Source organism: Callithrix jacchus, chromosome 22 (assembly GCF_049354715.1).
Source record: "Callithrix jacchus isolate 240 chromosome 22, calJac240_pri, whole genome shotgun sequence".
NCBI classification, from domain to species: domain Eukaryota; kingdom Metazoa; phylum Chordata; class Mammalia; order Primates; family Cebidae; genus Callithrix; species Callithrix jacchus.
The window spans coordinates 31,550,649-31,566,779 of NC_133523.1; the positions used below are offsets into that span (position 1 = coordinate 31,550,649).

The 16,131-nt window shown below is 56.6% G+C and overlaps 2 protein-coding genes across 8 annotated transcripts; both read left to right on the top strand.

Moving 5' to 3' along the window:
• The first annotated feature begins 180 nt into the window (after positions 1 to 180).
• Positions 181 to 9,821, top strand: USF2 (upstream transcription factor 2, c-fos interacting). 5 transcript variants are annotated; one of them, XM_035285937.3, is made up of 11 exons: positions 181 to 257; positions 527 to 573; positions 662 to 780; positions 881 to 1,081; positions 1,498 to 1,648; positions 1,770 to 1,857; positions 2,137 to 2,195; positions 6,690 to 6,845; positions 8,700 to 8,794; positions 8,944 to 9,072; positions 9,165 to 9,821. In XM_035285937.3, the coding sequence occupies exons 1-11, from the start codon at positions 196 to 198 to the stop codon at positions 9,252 to 9,254; spliced, it is 1,197 nt and encodes a 398-aa protein (XP_035141828.1). In that variant the 5' UTR covers positions 181 to 195; the 3' UTR covers positions 9,255 to 9,821. The 5 variants fall into 5 exon arrangements, with proteins under 5 accessions (XP_035141828.1, XP_035141830.1, XP_035141832.1 ...); XM_035285939.3 differs by lacking the exon at positions 6,690 to 6,845; XM_035285941.3 differs by lacking the exon at positions 881 to 1,081.
• A 985-nt stretch (positions 9,822 to 10,806) lies between these two features.
• HAMP (hepcidin antimicrobial peptide) lies at positions 10,807 to 15,314 on the top strand. 3 transcript variants are annotated; one of them, XM_078359047.1, is made up of 5 exons: positions 10,807 to 10,910; positions 11,224 to 12,408; positions 12,597 to 12,778; positions 14,900 to 14,959; positions 15,049 to 15,314. In XM_078359047.1, exons 2-5 carry the CDS (start codon positions 12,374 to 12,376, stop codon positions 15,297 to 15,299), a joined length of 528 nt encoding a protein of 175 aa, XP_078215173.1. In that variant the 5' UTR covers positions 10,807 to 10,910; positions 11,224 to 12,373; the 3' UTR covers positions 15,300 to 15,314. The 3 variants fall into 3 exon arrangements, with proteins under 3 accessions (XP_078215173.1, XP_078215174.1, XP_035141835.1); XM_078359048.1 differs by lacking the exons at positions 10,807 to 10,910; positions 11,224 to 12,408 and adding an exon at positions 13,358 to 13,494 and having other exon boundaries at positions 12,631 to 12,778; positions 15,049 to 15,254; XM_035285944.2 differs by lacking the exons at positions 10,807 to 10,910; positions 11,224 to 12,408 and having other exon boundaries at positions 12,631 to 12,778; positions 15,049 to 15,254.
• Positions 15,315 to 16,131: the final 817 nt, after the last annotated feature.

The window sequence follows — 16,131 nt, forward strand, 5'->3', positions numbered from 1 at the left end:
TCTCCTCCTCACATGACCCCACTGTTTGTCCCCGTGATCAGCGCGAGCGGCTCCCGTATCTCCTCCGTCCCCTCCTGCCGCGCGGCGTGAGCGCCGGGCTCGGGGCCCCCCCGGCCGCCCGCCCCCTCCCCTCCCTCCCTCCCCTCCCCTCCCCTCCCCCCCGGGCCCCGCGCCCCCCCCGCCCCCGCCCCCCCCATGGACATGCTGGACCCGGGTCTGGATCCCGCTGCCTCGGCCACCGCTGCTGCCGCCGCCAGGTAAGAGCCCCAGCCGGGCGGTGCCCCCGCGCCCCGGCCCCGGCCCCGCGGCCTGCAGGCCGGGCCGCCATGATCCCGAGCGGCCGCGGGCCCAGCTCAAAATGGAGGCCGCCGACGCGGGGGGGACCCGGCACTTCCCGCCCCCGGACCCCGGCCCCGGCGGCGTCCCCGGCCCCAGGTGCCGCCGGGCGGGACTGGGGCCCCACAGCTGGGCGTGGGGGCGGGGGCGCGGGCTGCGCTGACCCCGCTCCCTCCTGTGCCCCTGGCAGCCACGACAAGGGACCCGAGGCGGAGGAGGGCGTCGAGCTGCAGGAAGGTGAGTGCTTGCCGGGCCGGCCGCGCCGGGGGTGGGCTGGGGGCGCCAGGCACGGCCCTGACCGTGCCCCGACCCTCCTTTGCCCCAGGCGGGGACGGCCCAGGGGCGGAGGAGCAGACGGCGGTGGCCATCACCAGCGTCCAGCAGGCGGCGTTCGGCGACCACAACATCCAGTACCAATTCCGCACAGAGACGAATGGAGGACAGGTGAGCTGCGGGCCGCGAGGAACTGGCGGGCGGGCGAGCGTGCGGTGAAGGCTCGGACCTGGCCCCAGCGCCGGCCTCGCCGCTCTGCCGCCCCCTGCAGGTGACATACCGCGTAGTCCAGGTGACTGATGGTCAGCTGGACGGCCAGGGTGACACGGCTGGCGCGGTCAGCGTCGTATCCACCGCTGCCTTCGCGGGGGGGCAGCAGGCTGTGACCCAGGTGGGCGTGGACGGGGCAGCCCAGCGCCCAGGCCCCGCTGCTGCCTCTGTGCCCCCAGGTCCTGCGGCGCCCTTTCCGCTGGTAGGTGCCCTGCCACCCCTTGGGGGGTGGAGAGGGGACATTGGCTCTGCTCTTGGGGAGCCCCGGGGGTGGGATGCTGTGTCGCCCAGTGGATGCTGCCCTCAGGCCTCAGGTTTTGTGGTGTCAGATCCCTGTTGTGCACTGTGAAACCTGGGGAACAGTACTCTTGGAATTTTTTTTTTCTGCAAAATGGGAATGATGTGTCTAGGAGGGAAGTTTCTTAGACTGCTTAGCAAATGACTGCTAACTTCCTGCCTGTTCCAGGGCAGTTTGAGACACAGGACGAATGCTCCATGCCGGAGTCTCCACTCCTCTGCTAATTGCAGAAAATGTAGTAAACCCCAAGCTCAGCAATGAGGGAACGGGATGGGGGAACAGAGAAAGCTAAGGGTAGCTTCTGTCCTCCTACTCCCCAGGCTGTGATCCAAAATCCCTTCAGCAATGGTGGCAGCCCCGCAGCTGAGGCTGTCAGCGGGGAGGCACGATTTGCTTATTTCCCGGCGTCCGGTGTGGGAGATACTACGGCTGTGTCTGTACAGACCACAGACCAGAGCTTGCAGGCTGGAGGTGAGGAGAGGAAGAAGCCAGGTTGGCAGGCAGGGGAGGCAACTGGTCCAGCAGGGAGGGAAGCCCCCACAACCAGTTCTGACTTTGCCCTCTCGTGCCACTAATCCCCCATTCCCTGCAGGCCAGTTCTATGTCATGATGACTCCCCAGGATGTGCTTCAGACAGGAACACAGAGGACGATTGCCCCCCGGACACATCCCTACTCTCCGTACGTGCAGGGGACACCAGGAGGGCCTGGCATTGGAACCAAAGGAAGGGAGGGGTTTCTGGAGTAGAAGCTGGGCAGTTAGCATGAAGCGGGTTCATGGTGTAATATTTTCTGTTCTTTGCCTGTTTCTGTTTCTTTAGTGCACATAAAGTATCACCTTTTTTCTCTCTTCCTGTGGATTTATCTTGCAAAGATAATTTTTAAGTCTGATATTTAACAGATGCTCGGGCAAACAGATCTGCCATAATACATGACCACTTTTCTTTCCTCCTCTTCTAGAAAAATCGATGGAACCAGAACACCCCGAGATGAGAGGAGAAGAGCCCAGCACAATGAAGGTGAGGACAAGGTGGGGCTTCAGGCCCCCTTGACCACCACCCTCACAGGCTCAGCCAGACCTGGGGTGTGGAGTGACAGAGAGGGAGGCCACTGTCGCCCAAGCCTGCCATAAGTGCTCCGGAGGGCTTTGCTGGACGCTAAAAAGGTAGAAAATGAGCAACGAAGGGAGAATACAGTGTCAGGAGTAGAGGGGCAGGGACCGTGAACAGGGAGTGTGTGCTGACCCAGCTGGTGATCTTGAATTCATGGCTCACATCTAAGGTGGGGGAGTTCACATTCCCATTTGAATTGCCTGGCCTGCTTGAAAAATGGGGCTGACCGGGTTCACCTGGGCTGACCTTTCCACGTGGTAGTTGTCATGCTCACATCCCTTATTCCTATGCCTGCCTGGTCTCCAGAAGTAGGTCTGGTCCCCCAGGTAGCACATCTGAGGGAGAAACTGCGTGAAGCGCTGCCTGAGGCTGTAGCATCCTACCTTTCCAGAAACACCAAGTCTCACCTCAGGTCATTTGGCAGTCAGCACCGTCCTCCCCTGCCCACGCCCCCTCCCAACCCCCGTCAGTAGCCACTGCAGTGTGCAAGTGCCAGGGGAGCGTTTATACCCAAACAACCATCATTCAATAAATATTTACTGCCTGTGGGTTCCAGGCTGAGTGGCACGGGCCCTGTGCCTGGTCTGGAGTCTGGCCTGGAGTGTCGGAGAGGCTCGAAGGCTTAAGTTTCACCGGACTTTGATGTGGGGTGGGCTGGGGTGAGGCATCCCCAGGAAGAGGGGAGCGTGGGTCAGATAGCTTTGTGGGGTGCTGGTTTGGTTGTGGGAGAGGTTCCATGTGGAATGCCTCTGGAGGGAAGATTGGGAAGGTCAGGAAGGCCTTGAATATCTGAGCGAGGCTGTAAGTCTTGAGTCCTAAAGGTGGCGAGGAGACTGGGGTCTGTGGCCCAGGTAGTTGTGTTCTGAGCCGTTCCTCTGAGTTCAGACGTTCATGCCATTCATTCAGCCAGTGTGTAGTTCAGCCAGCCCCCGTTTTGCATCAGATATGGCAGTGTGGTGGGTAACAGGACAGATGAGGTCTGAGCTCTCTGTGCATTCTGGTGGAAGAGATGGAAGTCATGCAACCACAGCAGGCGTCAGGCAGCATGGGCAGCCACAGGCAGAATTGGAAAGCTGGGGAAGGAGGTGGCAGGTGATGGCAGCACGGCAGTGTGCCCTGAAGGGCTTTCTGAGAGGTGACATTTGAGTAGAGGCCTGAAGGGACCTGAAAAAAGGGTCTGTTGAGAACCTTAGGAGAGTCCCAGGCAGAGGGAAGAGCTAGGACACAGGCCAGGCCCTGAGCTGGGGCCACCGTGGTGTGTCTGCAGAAGAGCAGAATTCAGGAAAGAAAAGAGGAAGTCGGTGCAATGGAGGGGGCTGCCCAGGCCAGATGGTGGAGGACCTTGGAAGAGGTCCCCAGTGTGGCTGTCTGGGCCCCTGCAGTTTTATTCCAGGGTGATGAGAAGCCAGCAGAGGGGTTTGTGCAAGGAGTTTGTGCAAGGAGGCTGCTGGCAAGGCTGGTGGGAAGAGGCTGGGAGGTAGGAGGCCACGTAGGTGTCAAGCCTGAGACAGGGCAGGGGAGCAGGGAAATGAGGGGAGGACTTCAAGGCTGGAGAGTCAGGGTTTCCTGCTGGACTCCTGTGCTTGGAAGGGAAGGGGTGCATCTGAACTTGGCTTTGGGATGCATTGAGTTTAGGGGGCCCCCAGGGCAGCCCCAGCCTCACCGCTTACCTACCGTCGGGGAGCGTCATGGTGGTTCTTAATCTCCGAGCCTGTCCTCCGTCTGTGAAATGCTGGAAGCACAGCTGCCCCTGGCGCCTGGCGGGGATGCAGTGAGTCATGGTGGCCACACAGTAAGGCTGAAGAGAAGACTCAGGACCTTCCCGCCCCACTCTCACCCCATCTCTTTCTCAGTTAATTTGACTCTAGGCATCCTTGAGAGTTTCTCAGCCAGTGGAGCAGTCTCCATCACCTGCCCGCTTCTCCAGCCCTGTCCCATCTCTGCTCTCCTGACCTCTAGAACATCTGCCCCCATCTGCTCATCCTCCCAGTACCCTCGGCCGTCTGGCTCATTGCTCTACCAAAACAGCTCCACTTCAGGTCACCCATGGTGACCCCGTTGCCACATCCACTGGCCTCCTTTGCTGTCTGGGCTCCAAGCATCTGACGCTGCCTGTTTCTCTCTGTTCCTTTCTGGAATCTTCCTTTCACCTCCACCCTCTGATTCTCCTGTGATCTTTGCCCCTCCTGCCCCACTGTTAATAATGAAATTTCCAGGGCTTTCCCAGTTCCAAGGGAGTAGATGGGAGCATCAGGGAATCTGTTTTCCACAGATTGCTCTTCAAGTGATTTGTCATAGTGGACTAGTTTGAGAAACTGCTTTCGTTGCAGGTGTTTCTTTTCTTTTTTTTTTTTTTGAGAAGCGGGGGGTCTCACTCTGTCACCCAGGCTGGAGTCCAGTGGCACAATCACAGCTCACTGCAGCCTTGACCTTCCAGGCTCAAGCGATCCTCCCACCTCAGGCTTCTGAGTAGCTGGGACCACAGGCAGGCGCCATCACATGGGGTAATTTTTTATCTGTAGAGTGGAGGTCTTGCTATGCTGCCCAGGCTTGTCTTGAACTTCTGGCTCAAGCAGTCCTCCGGCCTTGGCTACAGGCCTGAGATACCATGCCCAGTCTTGCTGGTGTTTCTTAAGGTCCAGCCCCTTCTTCCGTCTGCCTCAGGTGTATGACATGTGAGGCCAGGGGTAGGCTTGGGAGCTTTTGGTCAGTATCCCCCAAATTCTGTTCCCACTTTAGGTATTCCTCTTTTCTCTTTGCTCCAGAAGAGTGTGTGACTCACAAAAAGTTGAGGACTGTTTCTTGATGTCCTCCCAGGCTTCGCCCACCAGCTGGCTCCTGGTAATGCACAGAGCTGTATTTCCACTCCATTCCTCTTGTTGGAACTCCAACCCCACATTTTGAACTACCCGTCCAAGATCTCCATCTCTGGACATCCCTGCAATGCCTCAAATTCAACTCGCCCAAAACAGAACGTGCCATCTCCCCTCTTCCAAACACTCTCATGTAATGTTCCTCTTTCCAGAGCAGCAAAAGCTACCCCTGTCACAGCTGCCCAAGCTGGAAGCTAAAACCAGAGCCATTTTCAACTCTGCCCTCTTCCCTTACGGCCACAATCCCCAAGTTTCTGTTCTGCAGCGAATTTCAGATCTGCTTCTCTCACTTCTTTTTCCCTCCTTCCCACCACTTCTTGGTACCATAGCAGCTCATCCCAGAGTCACAAACTCAATGCCTGCAGGGGCCTGAGGGAGGGAGGTGGCATGTCAGGAAGGGGCGTATGGTAGGGCGTGGTGGCTCACGCCTGTAATCCTAGCCTTTTGGGAGGCCAAGGTGGGTGGATCACTTGAGCCCAGGAGTTTGAGACCATCTGGGCAATGTGGTGAAACCCTTCCTCTACCCAAAAACTTAAAAAATTAGCCAGGCCTGGTGGCGCATTCCTGTAATCCCAGCTTCTCAGGAAGCTGCTGGGGGAGGATGGCTTGAGCCTGGGAGGTGGAGGTTGCAGTGAGCCGAGATTACGCTCCAGCCTGAGCAACAGAGCCAAACCCTGTCTCAGAAAAGAATAGGAAGGGGTGTGGGAACCCCCAGTGTTCTGGCGCATGTATGTCCTGCTTGAAGGGTGGCCCTTGCCCAGTGTTCAGGTTTTCTGTCTGAATTTTTTTTGTCTAATTGTTCTACCAGTTTGTTGAGAAAGGTGTCCATGTCTCTCCTGATATTTGTGGATTTGCCCATTTCTTCCTTCAGTCCTGGCAGGTTTTGCTTCTGAATTTTTTTTTTTTTGAGACAGAGTCTTGGTCTGTTACCCAGTCTGCAGTGCAATGGCACGGTCTTGGCTCACTGCAACCTCCGCCTCCTGGGTTCAAGCAATTCTCATGCCTCAGCCTCCTGAGTAGCTGGGACTACAGGCATGCACCGCTATGCCTGGCTAACTTTTGCATTTTTAGTAGAGATGGGGTTTTGCCACGTTGGCCAGGCTGGTCTCTAACTCCTGGCCTCATGTGATCTGCCTGCCATGGCCTCCCAAAGTCCTGGGATTGCAGGCATAAGCCACCCCATTCAGCCTCTGAATTTTGTTTTTAAGTGTCCTATGGAGTAACTGAAGTGCTTCTGCAGAATGGACGTGGCCTTGGTCCTAGTGGACCTTCCTGTATTTCTAATGTGCCTTGATGGTCTTCTGAAGCCAAAGGCTAGACAGCATCACCACCTACTAAAGTCAGGGCCTAGACCCAAGGGCCTGGGCCTCCAGAGATGCAGTCCTGACCTGCCAGCCGGTCTTGACAAGCTCTTCCCACCCCCACACAGCCACAGTGTTTTTAGGCTACCATTTCTGGGATCTTCCCACCTGTCTGCCTTAGAGCCCTTCTTTTTTTTTTTTTTTTCTTTTTTGTTCTTGTTTCTTAGAGCCCTTCTTCTCAAGAACCAACCTGAGTGTTTCCTGGATCTCTGAGGATTCGTTCCACCCCAGTTCCCATGCAGAGGCCGTGGCCTGGCACCTGGCATTCTCCAGGCTCCCCAGGCACTTTGTACCATCTTTAGTGGTGACACATATGCTATGGGGTCAGTGCCACCTGCCCACAGTGGTGCTGCGAGTGCTAGCGGGGTGCCCCAGGCCTGCTTCCACCCTGGACCCTGGCCTGGCAGAGGGCCTGGCACACAGTAGGGCAGGCAGTAGGTATTTAAGAAGTAATCGCGTGCTGGAGAGTATATAGCTGCATCTGGTGCCCAGCCCTTGAGAGGACCACAGGAGGGCAGAGGCTGAAATGAGGCCATCTACCGAGTTCCTCCATGGACCTCTGGGTGTGGAATGCTGTGCTGGGGACTGCGCCATCGGTGCCTCCAGGCCTGGCCTCTCAGATCCACTGCTGCTTTTGGCCACAGAGTTACTCAGGCAGGTGTGGCTGTCTCTGGTGGGAGGGTTCAGCTCTCTGTGACAGTCATAGTGGAGCAAGCCGTCACTGAGCCCCGCGCAGGGCCTGGACCGTGTTCTCTAGTGAGCACTCATCTCGGGATATTGGTTTTGGAGGAAAGAGAGGAGCACGAGGGTGGAAGAGGGGCCAGGGAAGAGTGGTCACAGTGGGAGGGGAGAGTCCATGTCCATCGGAGGGTTTGTTGCTTGGGCCTGAGTGGGAGGCATTCGAGGCGGGGAGGGGCTGGTCAGCAGCATGTGGACACAGCCCAGAGAAGCCAGAGGGGTTTGCCGGTGGGTGGGCCCCAGCCTTCTTGAGGGAACGGCAGGGCCGGGGAGCTACTGATCTTGGGGTGTGAGGGTAATGGGCAGGCTGTGGCCCACTCCTCCTCCTCACGCTCACCAGAGCCCTGCTCGGTTTCCTGTCACCACTACCCAAGGGTTGGAAAACACCCCTGGCCTTCCTGCCACATCCGCCCTAGCTATAGGCTCCATTCCCATCCACAAATGCCGAAGACAGCGTGAGCCACCCTGGCAGGGGGCTGGGGTCCATAGGGTGGGAGTTGGGGGTAGCTAAGCGTTTTTTCCTGTCCCTGTGGTGTCTGGTGCTGGGGCTTGGCAGGCGGTGAAGGGTTGGGACAGCCTGCCTTAAGCAGGCCCTGAGCCAGGGGTCTCAGGCTCTGGGACACACAGACCCCAGGCAGGTATGAGGATGGGATGTGCTCTGTCTGGGGCGGCTGCCGCCCGGCCAACACAGTTGGGGTGAGACTGTGGAGTTTTATCGAGTCAAGTCACAAATCTGCGTGTTTAAAGTAAAATCTTCTATGAGTTGCCATCTCTGGCCTTCAGCATAGGGTTTGTCTCTCTCCTTGGTGAGCTGATGCCCTGTTAGCCAGGCCCCGCGAGCTACAGGTGCCAGTTAGGAGCTGCCATTGCCCTGTGGAAGGATTTTAAGCAGGGGTGAAACATGGTCAGACTTGGACTTAGGGATGAGGGAAAAAAACAAAATCACGTGGCCCAGAGTCTCTGGGGCTCTCTGGGGAGACTGGAGAATCCAGTGCAGGGGCTGCGGGAGCCAGAGAGGGCACCGGTCCTACGAAGAGGAGCCCAGCCCATCCCTGCCTCCCGATATGTGCCCACTGTGGCCAGAGCGCCATTTCTCCAAAGAGGCCAGCGATGCCAATTACGATGTGAAATTTCCTTATTTTTAACTGTCAATTCAAATTTGTACAAGTATGGCCGGGCAGGCCCCCAAAATGAACTCAAAGTGCCTGGCCTTTGATGCCCGTCCTGGCACTGGAGGGCCCAGCTTTCCTTGTTCCTCTTGAGAAGCTGGGGTGGGGGCCGGCTGGGCTCAGGTTGTGGCCCTGCACTTCCCAGGGCTGTGGTCTGGGTGGGGCCTGCGCCGTGCCTTGGTGTCCTCAGGCTGAGCCTCTGCCCTGTGAGGATGGCCGCTCAGGCACGAACGCTGTCAGCGAAGCCGTGGCTGTGGCTGTTTCCCGCAGTGGAGCGGAGGCGGAGGGACAAGATCAACAACTGGATCGTCCAACTTTCGAAAATCATTCCAGACTGTAATGCAGACAACAGCAAGACGGGAGCGGTGAGCGCCGCGGACCCTAGGGCTGCAGCGGGCCTGGCCCCAGCCCTTGCACGCAGAAAGTCCCACTGCCATGGGGCTTAGGAGTTGTCCTGGGGTGGGGGCCAGTGGGTGGTGCCCGCCCTAAGGCTCCTGGTCCCCTCGCCCCCCAGAGTAAAGGAGGGATCCTGTCCAAGGCCTGCGATTATATCCGGGAGCTGCGCCAGACCAACCAGCGAATGCAGGAGACCTTCAAGGAGGCCGAGCGGCTGCAGATGGACAACGAGCTCCTGAGGCAGCAGGTGGGTGCCGGGCCTGGAGCGGGTCAGGGCCCAGGAGCCCCAGAGGCCAGGCACCGGCCCTCTACTCCCTTGTCCCCCGTCGTGTCCGCCAGATCGAGGAGCTGAAGAATGAGAATGCCCTGCTTCGAGCCCAGCTGCAGCAGCACAACCTGGAGATGGTGGGCGAGAGCACCCGGCAGTGACGTTCGCCGCCACCGCGTAGCCGCCGCCGCCCACGCCGGCCTCTGCTGCCCCCTTCCCCAGCCCTTAGCACAGAGAGGGACACACGCCCCTCCCCCAGCTGCGTTTTTTTATAGTAGATTTTTAACAAAAAAAACGGGGAGAAATAATGCATTTCTGTGGATACAGTGCCCACCGCCCTCCTCCACTTGGAAACGGTATCCTCCCTCCCCACCGTCTGTCTGTCGCCCTACTCCCAGCCCTCACTAAGCCCCGGCACTTCTAGTGGTCTCACCTGGAGGCAGGAGGGAGGGGGACAGAGGCCCTGCTGCGTCCCACTGCCTCCTGGTCTCTGGAGGTACTGAGACAGGGTGCTGATGGGAAGGAGGGGAGCCTTTGGTGGGGGCCACCCAGGGCCTGGACCTATGCAGGGTGGCAACATCCCACTCCACCTCTTGTTTCTGGGTCCCTGCTCCCCTGGTGTGTGTGTGTGTGTTTTAATTTTCTTTATGGAAAAATCGACAAAAAAATAGAGAGAGAGAGAGGTATTTAACTGCAATAAACTGGCCCCATGTGGCCCCCGCCTTGTCTGCTTGTGTGTCTGTCCGTCTCAGGAGTGGGGATGGGGCCTGGGGTCTGCCGAGCTCCACAAGGCACCTTTCCACTGTTGTGCGCATTGCTGTGTGCGGTCCCTGCCAGCTGCACTAGCCAGTACCCAGTGGTTGGATGGATGGAGGAATTAAGGAATGAATGTCCTGTTTGAGGCCCTAGGTGTGTATGAGGGTGTGGAGCAGTGGGAGCTGGGGTCAAGGACGTGTCCTATGTTGGAGGAGAGGCTGGGGTCTCTGTGTCAGCAGTTCCTGGAAACAGGACCAGCCCCTGGCCCTACCTGCTGGGCCGAAGCCCTCCCCTCTGCACCAGCCAATGGTGGGGCCTGGCCTTGAGCCCCTCACCCCCAGAGAGGGCAGATGGCCAGAGCGCCAAGCTTGGCCCGTCAGCCTGTCGCCTTCCACCGAGGCTCTGGCGCCTGTGCTGTGACCCCTGCCCCGGCTGATGATGAAACTTGGCCCGAGCTGAGATGCAGCCTCGTAGGGCTGGGGGCTGCCACGTTTCCCCGAGTGAGCGTGCCCCCACTCTTTGGGCCCTGCCTCATCCTGCAGCCCCCTTCAGCTCCGTCCACTCCCAGGAGCTGGGCCTGCCACTCTGCTCACCTTGTGGAGCTCCATGCCCTGCCTTACCCCTGAATGCCCCCCACCTCGTCTCTTCCCTCAAGAGCCCTGTCTCCTTTTCCTAGCCATTCCCATCTGAAGCCATCTTTATTCACTCAGTTTTCAGAGATAGGGTCTCACCTTGTCACCCAGACTAGAGTGCAGTGGTGCCTTTCATGGCTCACTGTAACATTGACCGACTATAGCCAGGTTTCTGTAGAGATGGGTCTTGCTTTGTTGCCCAGGCTGTGGCACGAGGAGCCTCCCGTGTGGTGTGGATGGGGAGGCAGATGACAGGGCCTGTCCATTTCTGTGCTTTGAGTGGGCCTTGGCAGTGGCTCAGCAGCCAAGAAGAAGTGTTCATTCCTTGACAGCAACATTCCCAGGCTCTGGTGACTGGGCTGACACTGGATGGTCCTGGAATGAAAGAGGCAAAGTGGCAAAATGTCCAAGGGCCCATCTGGAACCAAGGTTTGTCGGTCCCTTGGGCGATGTGCACCCTGAGCTGGACCTAGTAGTGGATAGGAATAGTAGCAGTGGATGGGAATAATGGCAGTGAGCGGGAATAGTGGCAGTGAGCGGGAATAGTGGCAGTGGGCAGGAATAGTGGCAGTGGGTGGGAATAGTGACAGTGGGTGGATGACTGCTAACAGCCAGCAGTCAGGCAGCCTGGGTTTATCCCCCAGCCATTGGTGTCCTAAGGAACCAGCTCCCTGTAAACATCCCTGGCTTGTAGTGCTTGCCGATTTCTGTATGTCAACACTCCCACCACTGCTGATTTCAGGGTACCACCATGATGCTGCTGAATGCAGAATTTCGAGATGTGCACGGTCTGCTCTGGAGCAGGTCTAACAAGCCACTGTGCCCTGCTGTGTTTTAGGGGAGATGGGGAAGCCTATGGGTAAGTGCACAGGCCCTGGGGTCAGGCTGTCCAGGCTGGAATCCCAGCTCTGCCTCTGGCTGGTCAAGCTTGGGCTGTACCCTGATCTCTGCCATTGGTGCGTTTTCTTTAAAGTGAAGGAAATGAGTGTTCAACGGGGAGGAGGTTCCTAAGAGGGAGGAGGGTCTGGGGAGCCCAGGCCCCTAGGGTTGGATGGCTGAGAAGGCAGCCCCTGAATACAGAGCAAAGCCCAGGGTGGAACAGCAAGTGCTGCTGGGAGAATAAGCGGCACAGGCTGAGCTGGTGCAGCAGTGAGTTAACATATGTGCCGTCATATAAAATGCACTCATCAGACAGCAAATGTTAGCTATTACCGCTATTTCATATTTTATAGATGGTCTCACTGTCACCCAGATTGCAGTGCAGTTGCACGATCATAGCTTACTACAGCCTCAACCTCCTGGGCTTAAGCTGGGCTGAGGCGATCCTCCTGCCTCAGCCTCCCAGATAGCTGGGACTACAGATGTGTGCCATCATGCCTGGCTAACTTTGTTTAAATTTTTTTTTGTAGAGATGGGGGTCTCCCTATGTTGCCCAGGCTAGTCTTGAACTTCTGGGCTCAAGCAATCCTCATGCCTCAGCCTCCCAAAGTGCTGGGATCACAGGTATGAGCCATGGTGTTGGGCCATATTACTGCTGTCATTTATGGCCAAAAGTTTTCTCAAACATTTTCCAGTTACCAGAGACACATCTCAAGGGTCTGACACTGGGAAAACACCATGTGTGGATCAGAGGCACATGCTGATGCCCATCCTGCTCAGGGCTATCCAGTGTTCTCTGCCAGAACCTATGCATGTGTGGTGAGAGCCCAGCACAATGGATGCTTCCCTGAACATGCTGGACACTCCTGAGGGGCCTGTAGTTACTGGCCATGCCCCGTGCTCATGGCAGCCGGGAAGCAAGTGGAGGAGAGTGGAACCTTGATTCTGCTCATCAAACTGCTTAACCGCTGAAGCAAAGCGGGGAACTTTTTCCCAATCAGCAGGATGACATCATGATGGGGAAAGGTTTCCCTGGACAGCTGGGCTGGTGAGCAGTGTGTGTCTGTGGCCCCGTCTGCCCCACCCCCAGGACACACCTGCTGGCTGAGGGTGACACAACCCTGTTCCCTGTTGCTCTGTTCCCGCTTATCTCTCCCGCCTTTTCGGCGCCACTATCTTCTTGGAAATGAGTCAGAGCAAAGGGGAGGGGGCTCAGACCACTGCCTCCCCTGGCAGGCCCCATAAAAGCGACTGTCACTGGGTCCCAGACACCAGAGCAAGCTCAAGACCCAGCAGTGGGACAGCCGGACAGACAGACAGACGGCACAATGGCACTCAGTTCACAGATCTGGGCCGTTTGCCTTTTCCTCCTCCTCCTCCTCGCCAGCCTGACCAGTGGCTTCGTTTTCCCACAACAGGTAAGAGCCCAGCAGCCTGGGTCCTAGCAGGGTAGCAGGAATGGGAGAGCCAGGCCCCAGCCGAGGGCACTGGAGACACCCAAGCACTGAGCAGAGCTCAGGACGGCTCAGGGGGACTGGCAGCTGCTTAAAGAACAGGAATCAGGCCGGGCACAGTGGCTCACACCTGTAATCCCAGCACTTTGGGAGGCCGAGGCGGGTGGATCACTTGAGGTCAGTTTGAGACCAGCCTGGCCAACATGGTGAAACCCCGTCTCTACTAAAAATACAAAAATTAGCCGGGCGTGGTGGTGGGTACCTGTAATCCCAGCTACGTGGGAGACTGAGGCAGGAGAATCACTTGAACCTGGGAGGTGGAGGTTGCACGGTGAACTGAGATTGCACTACTGCACTCCAGCCTGGGCGACAGAGCCAAACTCCATCTCCAAAAAGAGAACAGAAATCAATGAAGCACCAAATGACAGGGACTGGAAGGTCCTAATTCCATGGGTATTTACGAAGCCCCTATGCCGTGTCACTCGGTAGAGTGCCCGTGATCCATTCGCCACACAGCAGTCACTTCTTTGGTTTGTTTTTTAGAGACAGGGTCTCCCTCTGTTGCCGAGGCTGGAGTGCAGTGGCACAGTCACAGCTCACTGTAGCTTCAACCTTCTGCACTCGAGCGATCCTCCCACCTCAGCTGCCCGAGTAGCTGGGACGGCAGGCACACGCCACAGGTGGGGGACCATGGGCACGGTCAAGGGGCTGGCAGTCGAGCAGGTGTTTCCTGAGAAAGTGACAGTTGACCTACGTCTTGGAGGGTGAGAGATGGAGGTGGCAAAGACCCAAGGAGAGGACAAGCCAGCATAGCCCAGGGTCAGAGCTGAGCCAGAGGAGAAGGTGGGACTTGGGGATAAGGCTGAGGGTGGGCAGCCATGCAGACACTGATTTTTCCTTGGAGTAAAGAGGAAGCCCCTGCAGGCTTTGTGTGTGTGTGTGTGTGTGTGTGTGTGTGTGTGTGTGTGTGTGTGTGATGAAGTCTCTCTTTCTCTTGCCCAGGCTGGAGTGCAGTGGTGTCATCTCGGTTCATTGCAACCTCCACCTCCTGGATTCAAGCAATTCTCCTGCCTCAGCCTCCTGAGTAGCTGGCATTACAGGCACCTGCCACCACACCTGGCTAATTTTTGTACTTTTAGTAGAGACAGGGTTTCACCATGTTGGCCAGGCTGGTCTTGAATTCTTGACCTCAAGTGATCCACCTGCCTCGGACTCCCAAAGTGCTGGGATTACAGGTGCATGCCACCACACCCGGCTAATTTTTGTATTTTTAGTAGAGATAGGGTTTCACCATGTTGGCCAGGCTGGTCTTGAACTCCTGACCTCAGGTGATCTGCCCACCTCAGCCTCCCAAAGTGCTGGGATTACAGGCGTGAGCCACCTTGCCTGGCCTCCTGTAAATTTTTTAAATGGGGAAAACCACAATTTCGCTGGTCATGTTTTTAAAAATGTTAGTCTGTCACCTGGGCACTGTGGCTCACACCTGTAATTCCAGAATTTTGGAAGGCCAAGGTAGGAAGATCACTTGAGTCCAGGAGTTTGAGATCAGCCTGGGCAACACAGCCAGACCCCACCTCTACAAAAAAATTAAAAAATGTGCCGGGCGAGATGGCATGCACTTGCTATCCCAGCTACTCAGGAAGTGGAGACGGGAGGATCACTTGAGCAAAGGAAGCCAAGGGCGCAGTGAGCCGTGACTGTGCCACTGCACTCCAGCCTGGGCGACAGAAGGAGACCCTGCCTCTAAAAGAACAAACAAACAAAGTGACTCTGCTTTGTGGCAAATGGATTGGGGGCGAGAATGCAGGGAGATGTGTTAGGAGGCTGGCACTGGTATGCAGGCAAGGGAAGGTGATGTCCCAAAGAAGAGTCACAACTGTGGAAAGAGGAGGAGGCAGATCTGGGAGGTTTTTTTTTAAAGGAAGAACTGCCCGTGGGAAGGTGAGCAGAAGCAAGAAAGCAAGGCCCCTCCTAGAAGTCCAGCTGAGCTCTGGGTTTAAACCACTTGGAGAGGAGCAGGTTGCTGGGAGCTAAGAGGTCTGCCAGGTCCCCTGCCATCCTCAATGCCCCCTTCTGCTTTCACAGGCAGGACAACTCACCGAGCTTCAACCCCAGGACAGAGCTGGAGCCAGGGCCAGCTGGATGGTGAGCAAGCCCTTGACGCCCTTCCCAGCCCCCTGCTCCCTTCCCATGCTCAGGCCTGTTCCCAGCTCACACTCCCTTCCTTCCCACAGCCCATGATCCAGAGGCGAAGAAGGCGAGACACCCACTTCCCCATCTGCATTTTCTGCTGCGGCTGCTGTCGTCAATCAAACTGTGGGATGTGCTGCAAGACGTAGAACCTTCCTGCCCTGCCCCCGTCTCCTCCCTTCCTTATTTATTCCTGCTGCCCCAGAACACAGGTCTGGGAATAAAATGGCTGGTTCTTTTGTTTTCCAAACCAGAGTGTCTGTTGTTCTTTCTCTCTGCCAAGGGCCTGTGCTAAGAGCTTGTCCTGATCTCTGCCTTGCAAGTGCCAGTGCTTGGTGGGTCATGTGGGGCTGCTCGGTCCTGGAGGTTGCCAAAAAGTTGGTAAAGCACATTTGTTTCTGTCCTCCCCTTCATGTTGCAATAACAGGGAATGTAAATTAATGTTTCCTCTCCTTGAGGTCTTCCTGAAACAGCAGTGGAAATCAGTGCCTGCAAGGCAAGCTTGTCCAACCCGAGGGCCACATGCAGCCCAGGATGGCTTTGAATGCTGCCAAACACAAATTTGTAAACATTCTGAAAACATTATGACATTTTTTTTTTTTTAGTGACGGGGTCTCATTTTGTTGCCCAGGCTGGAGTGCAGTGGCTATTTACAGGCGCGATCCCACTACTGATCAGCACGGAGTTTTGACCTGCTCCATTTCTGACCTGGGCCGGTTCACCCCTCCCTAGGCAACGTGGTGGTCCCTGTTCCTGGGAGGTCACCATATTGATGCCATACTTACTGTGGACACCCGATCGGCTTAGTGTGATACAGCCCAGAACTCCTGGGCTCAAGCGATCCTCCCATCTCAGCCTCCCAAGTAGCTGGGACTATAGGCACGAACCACCACACCCATCGGGATTTTTTTTTTGCAACTTTTTTTTTTTTTTTTTTAAGCTCATCAGCTATCGTTACTGTTAGTGTGTTTTATGTGTGGCCCAAGACAATTGTTCTCAAGGGTGGTTCAGGGAAGCTGAAACAGACACTGCTATAAAGCTTCTCAAGTTAAGATCCAGAGACTCTTTTTTTGTTTGAGACAGAGTCTCACCCTGTCACCCAGGCTGAAATGGTTGGATCTCAGCTC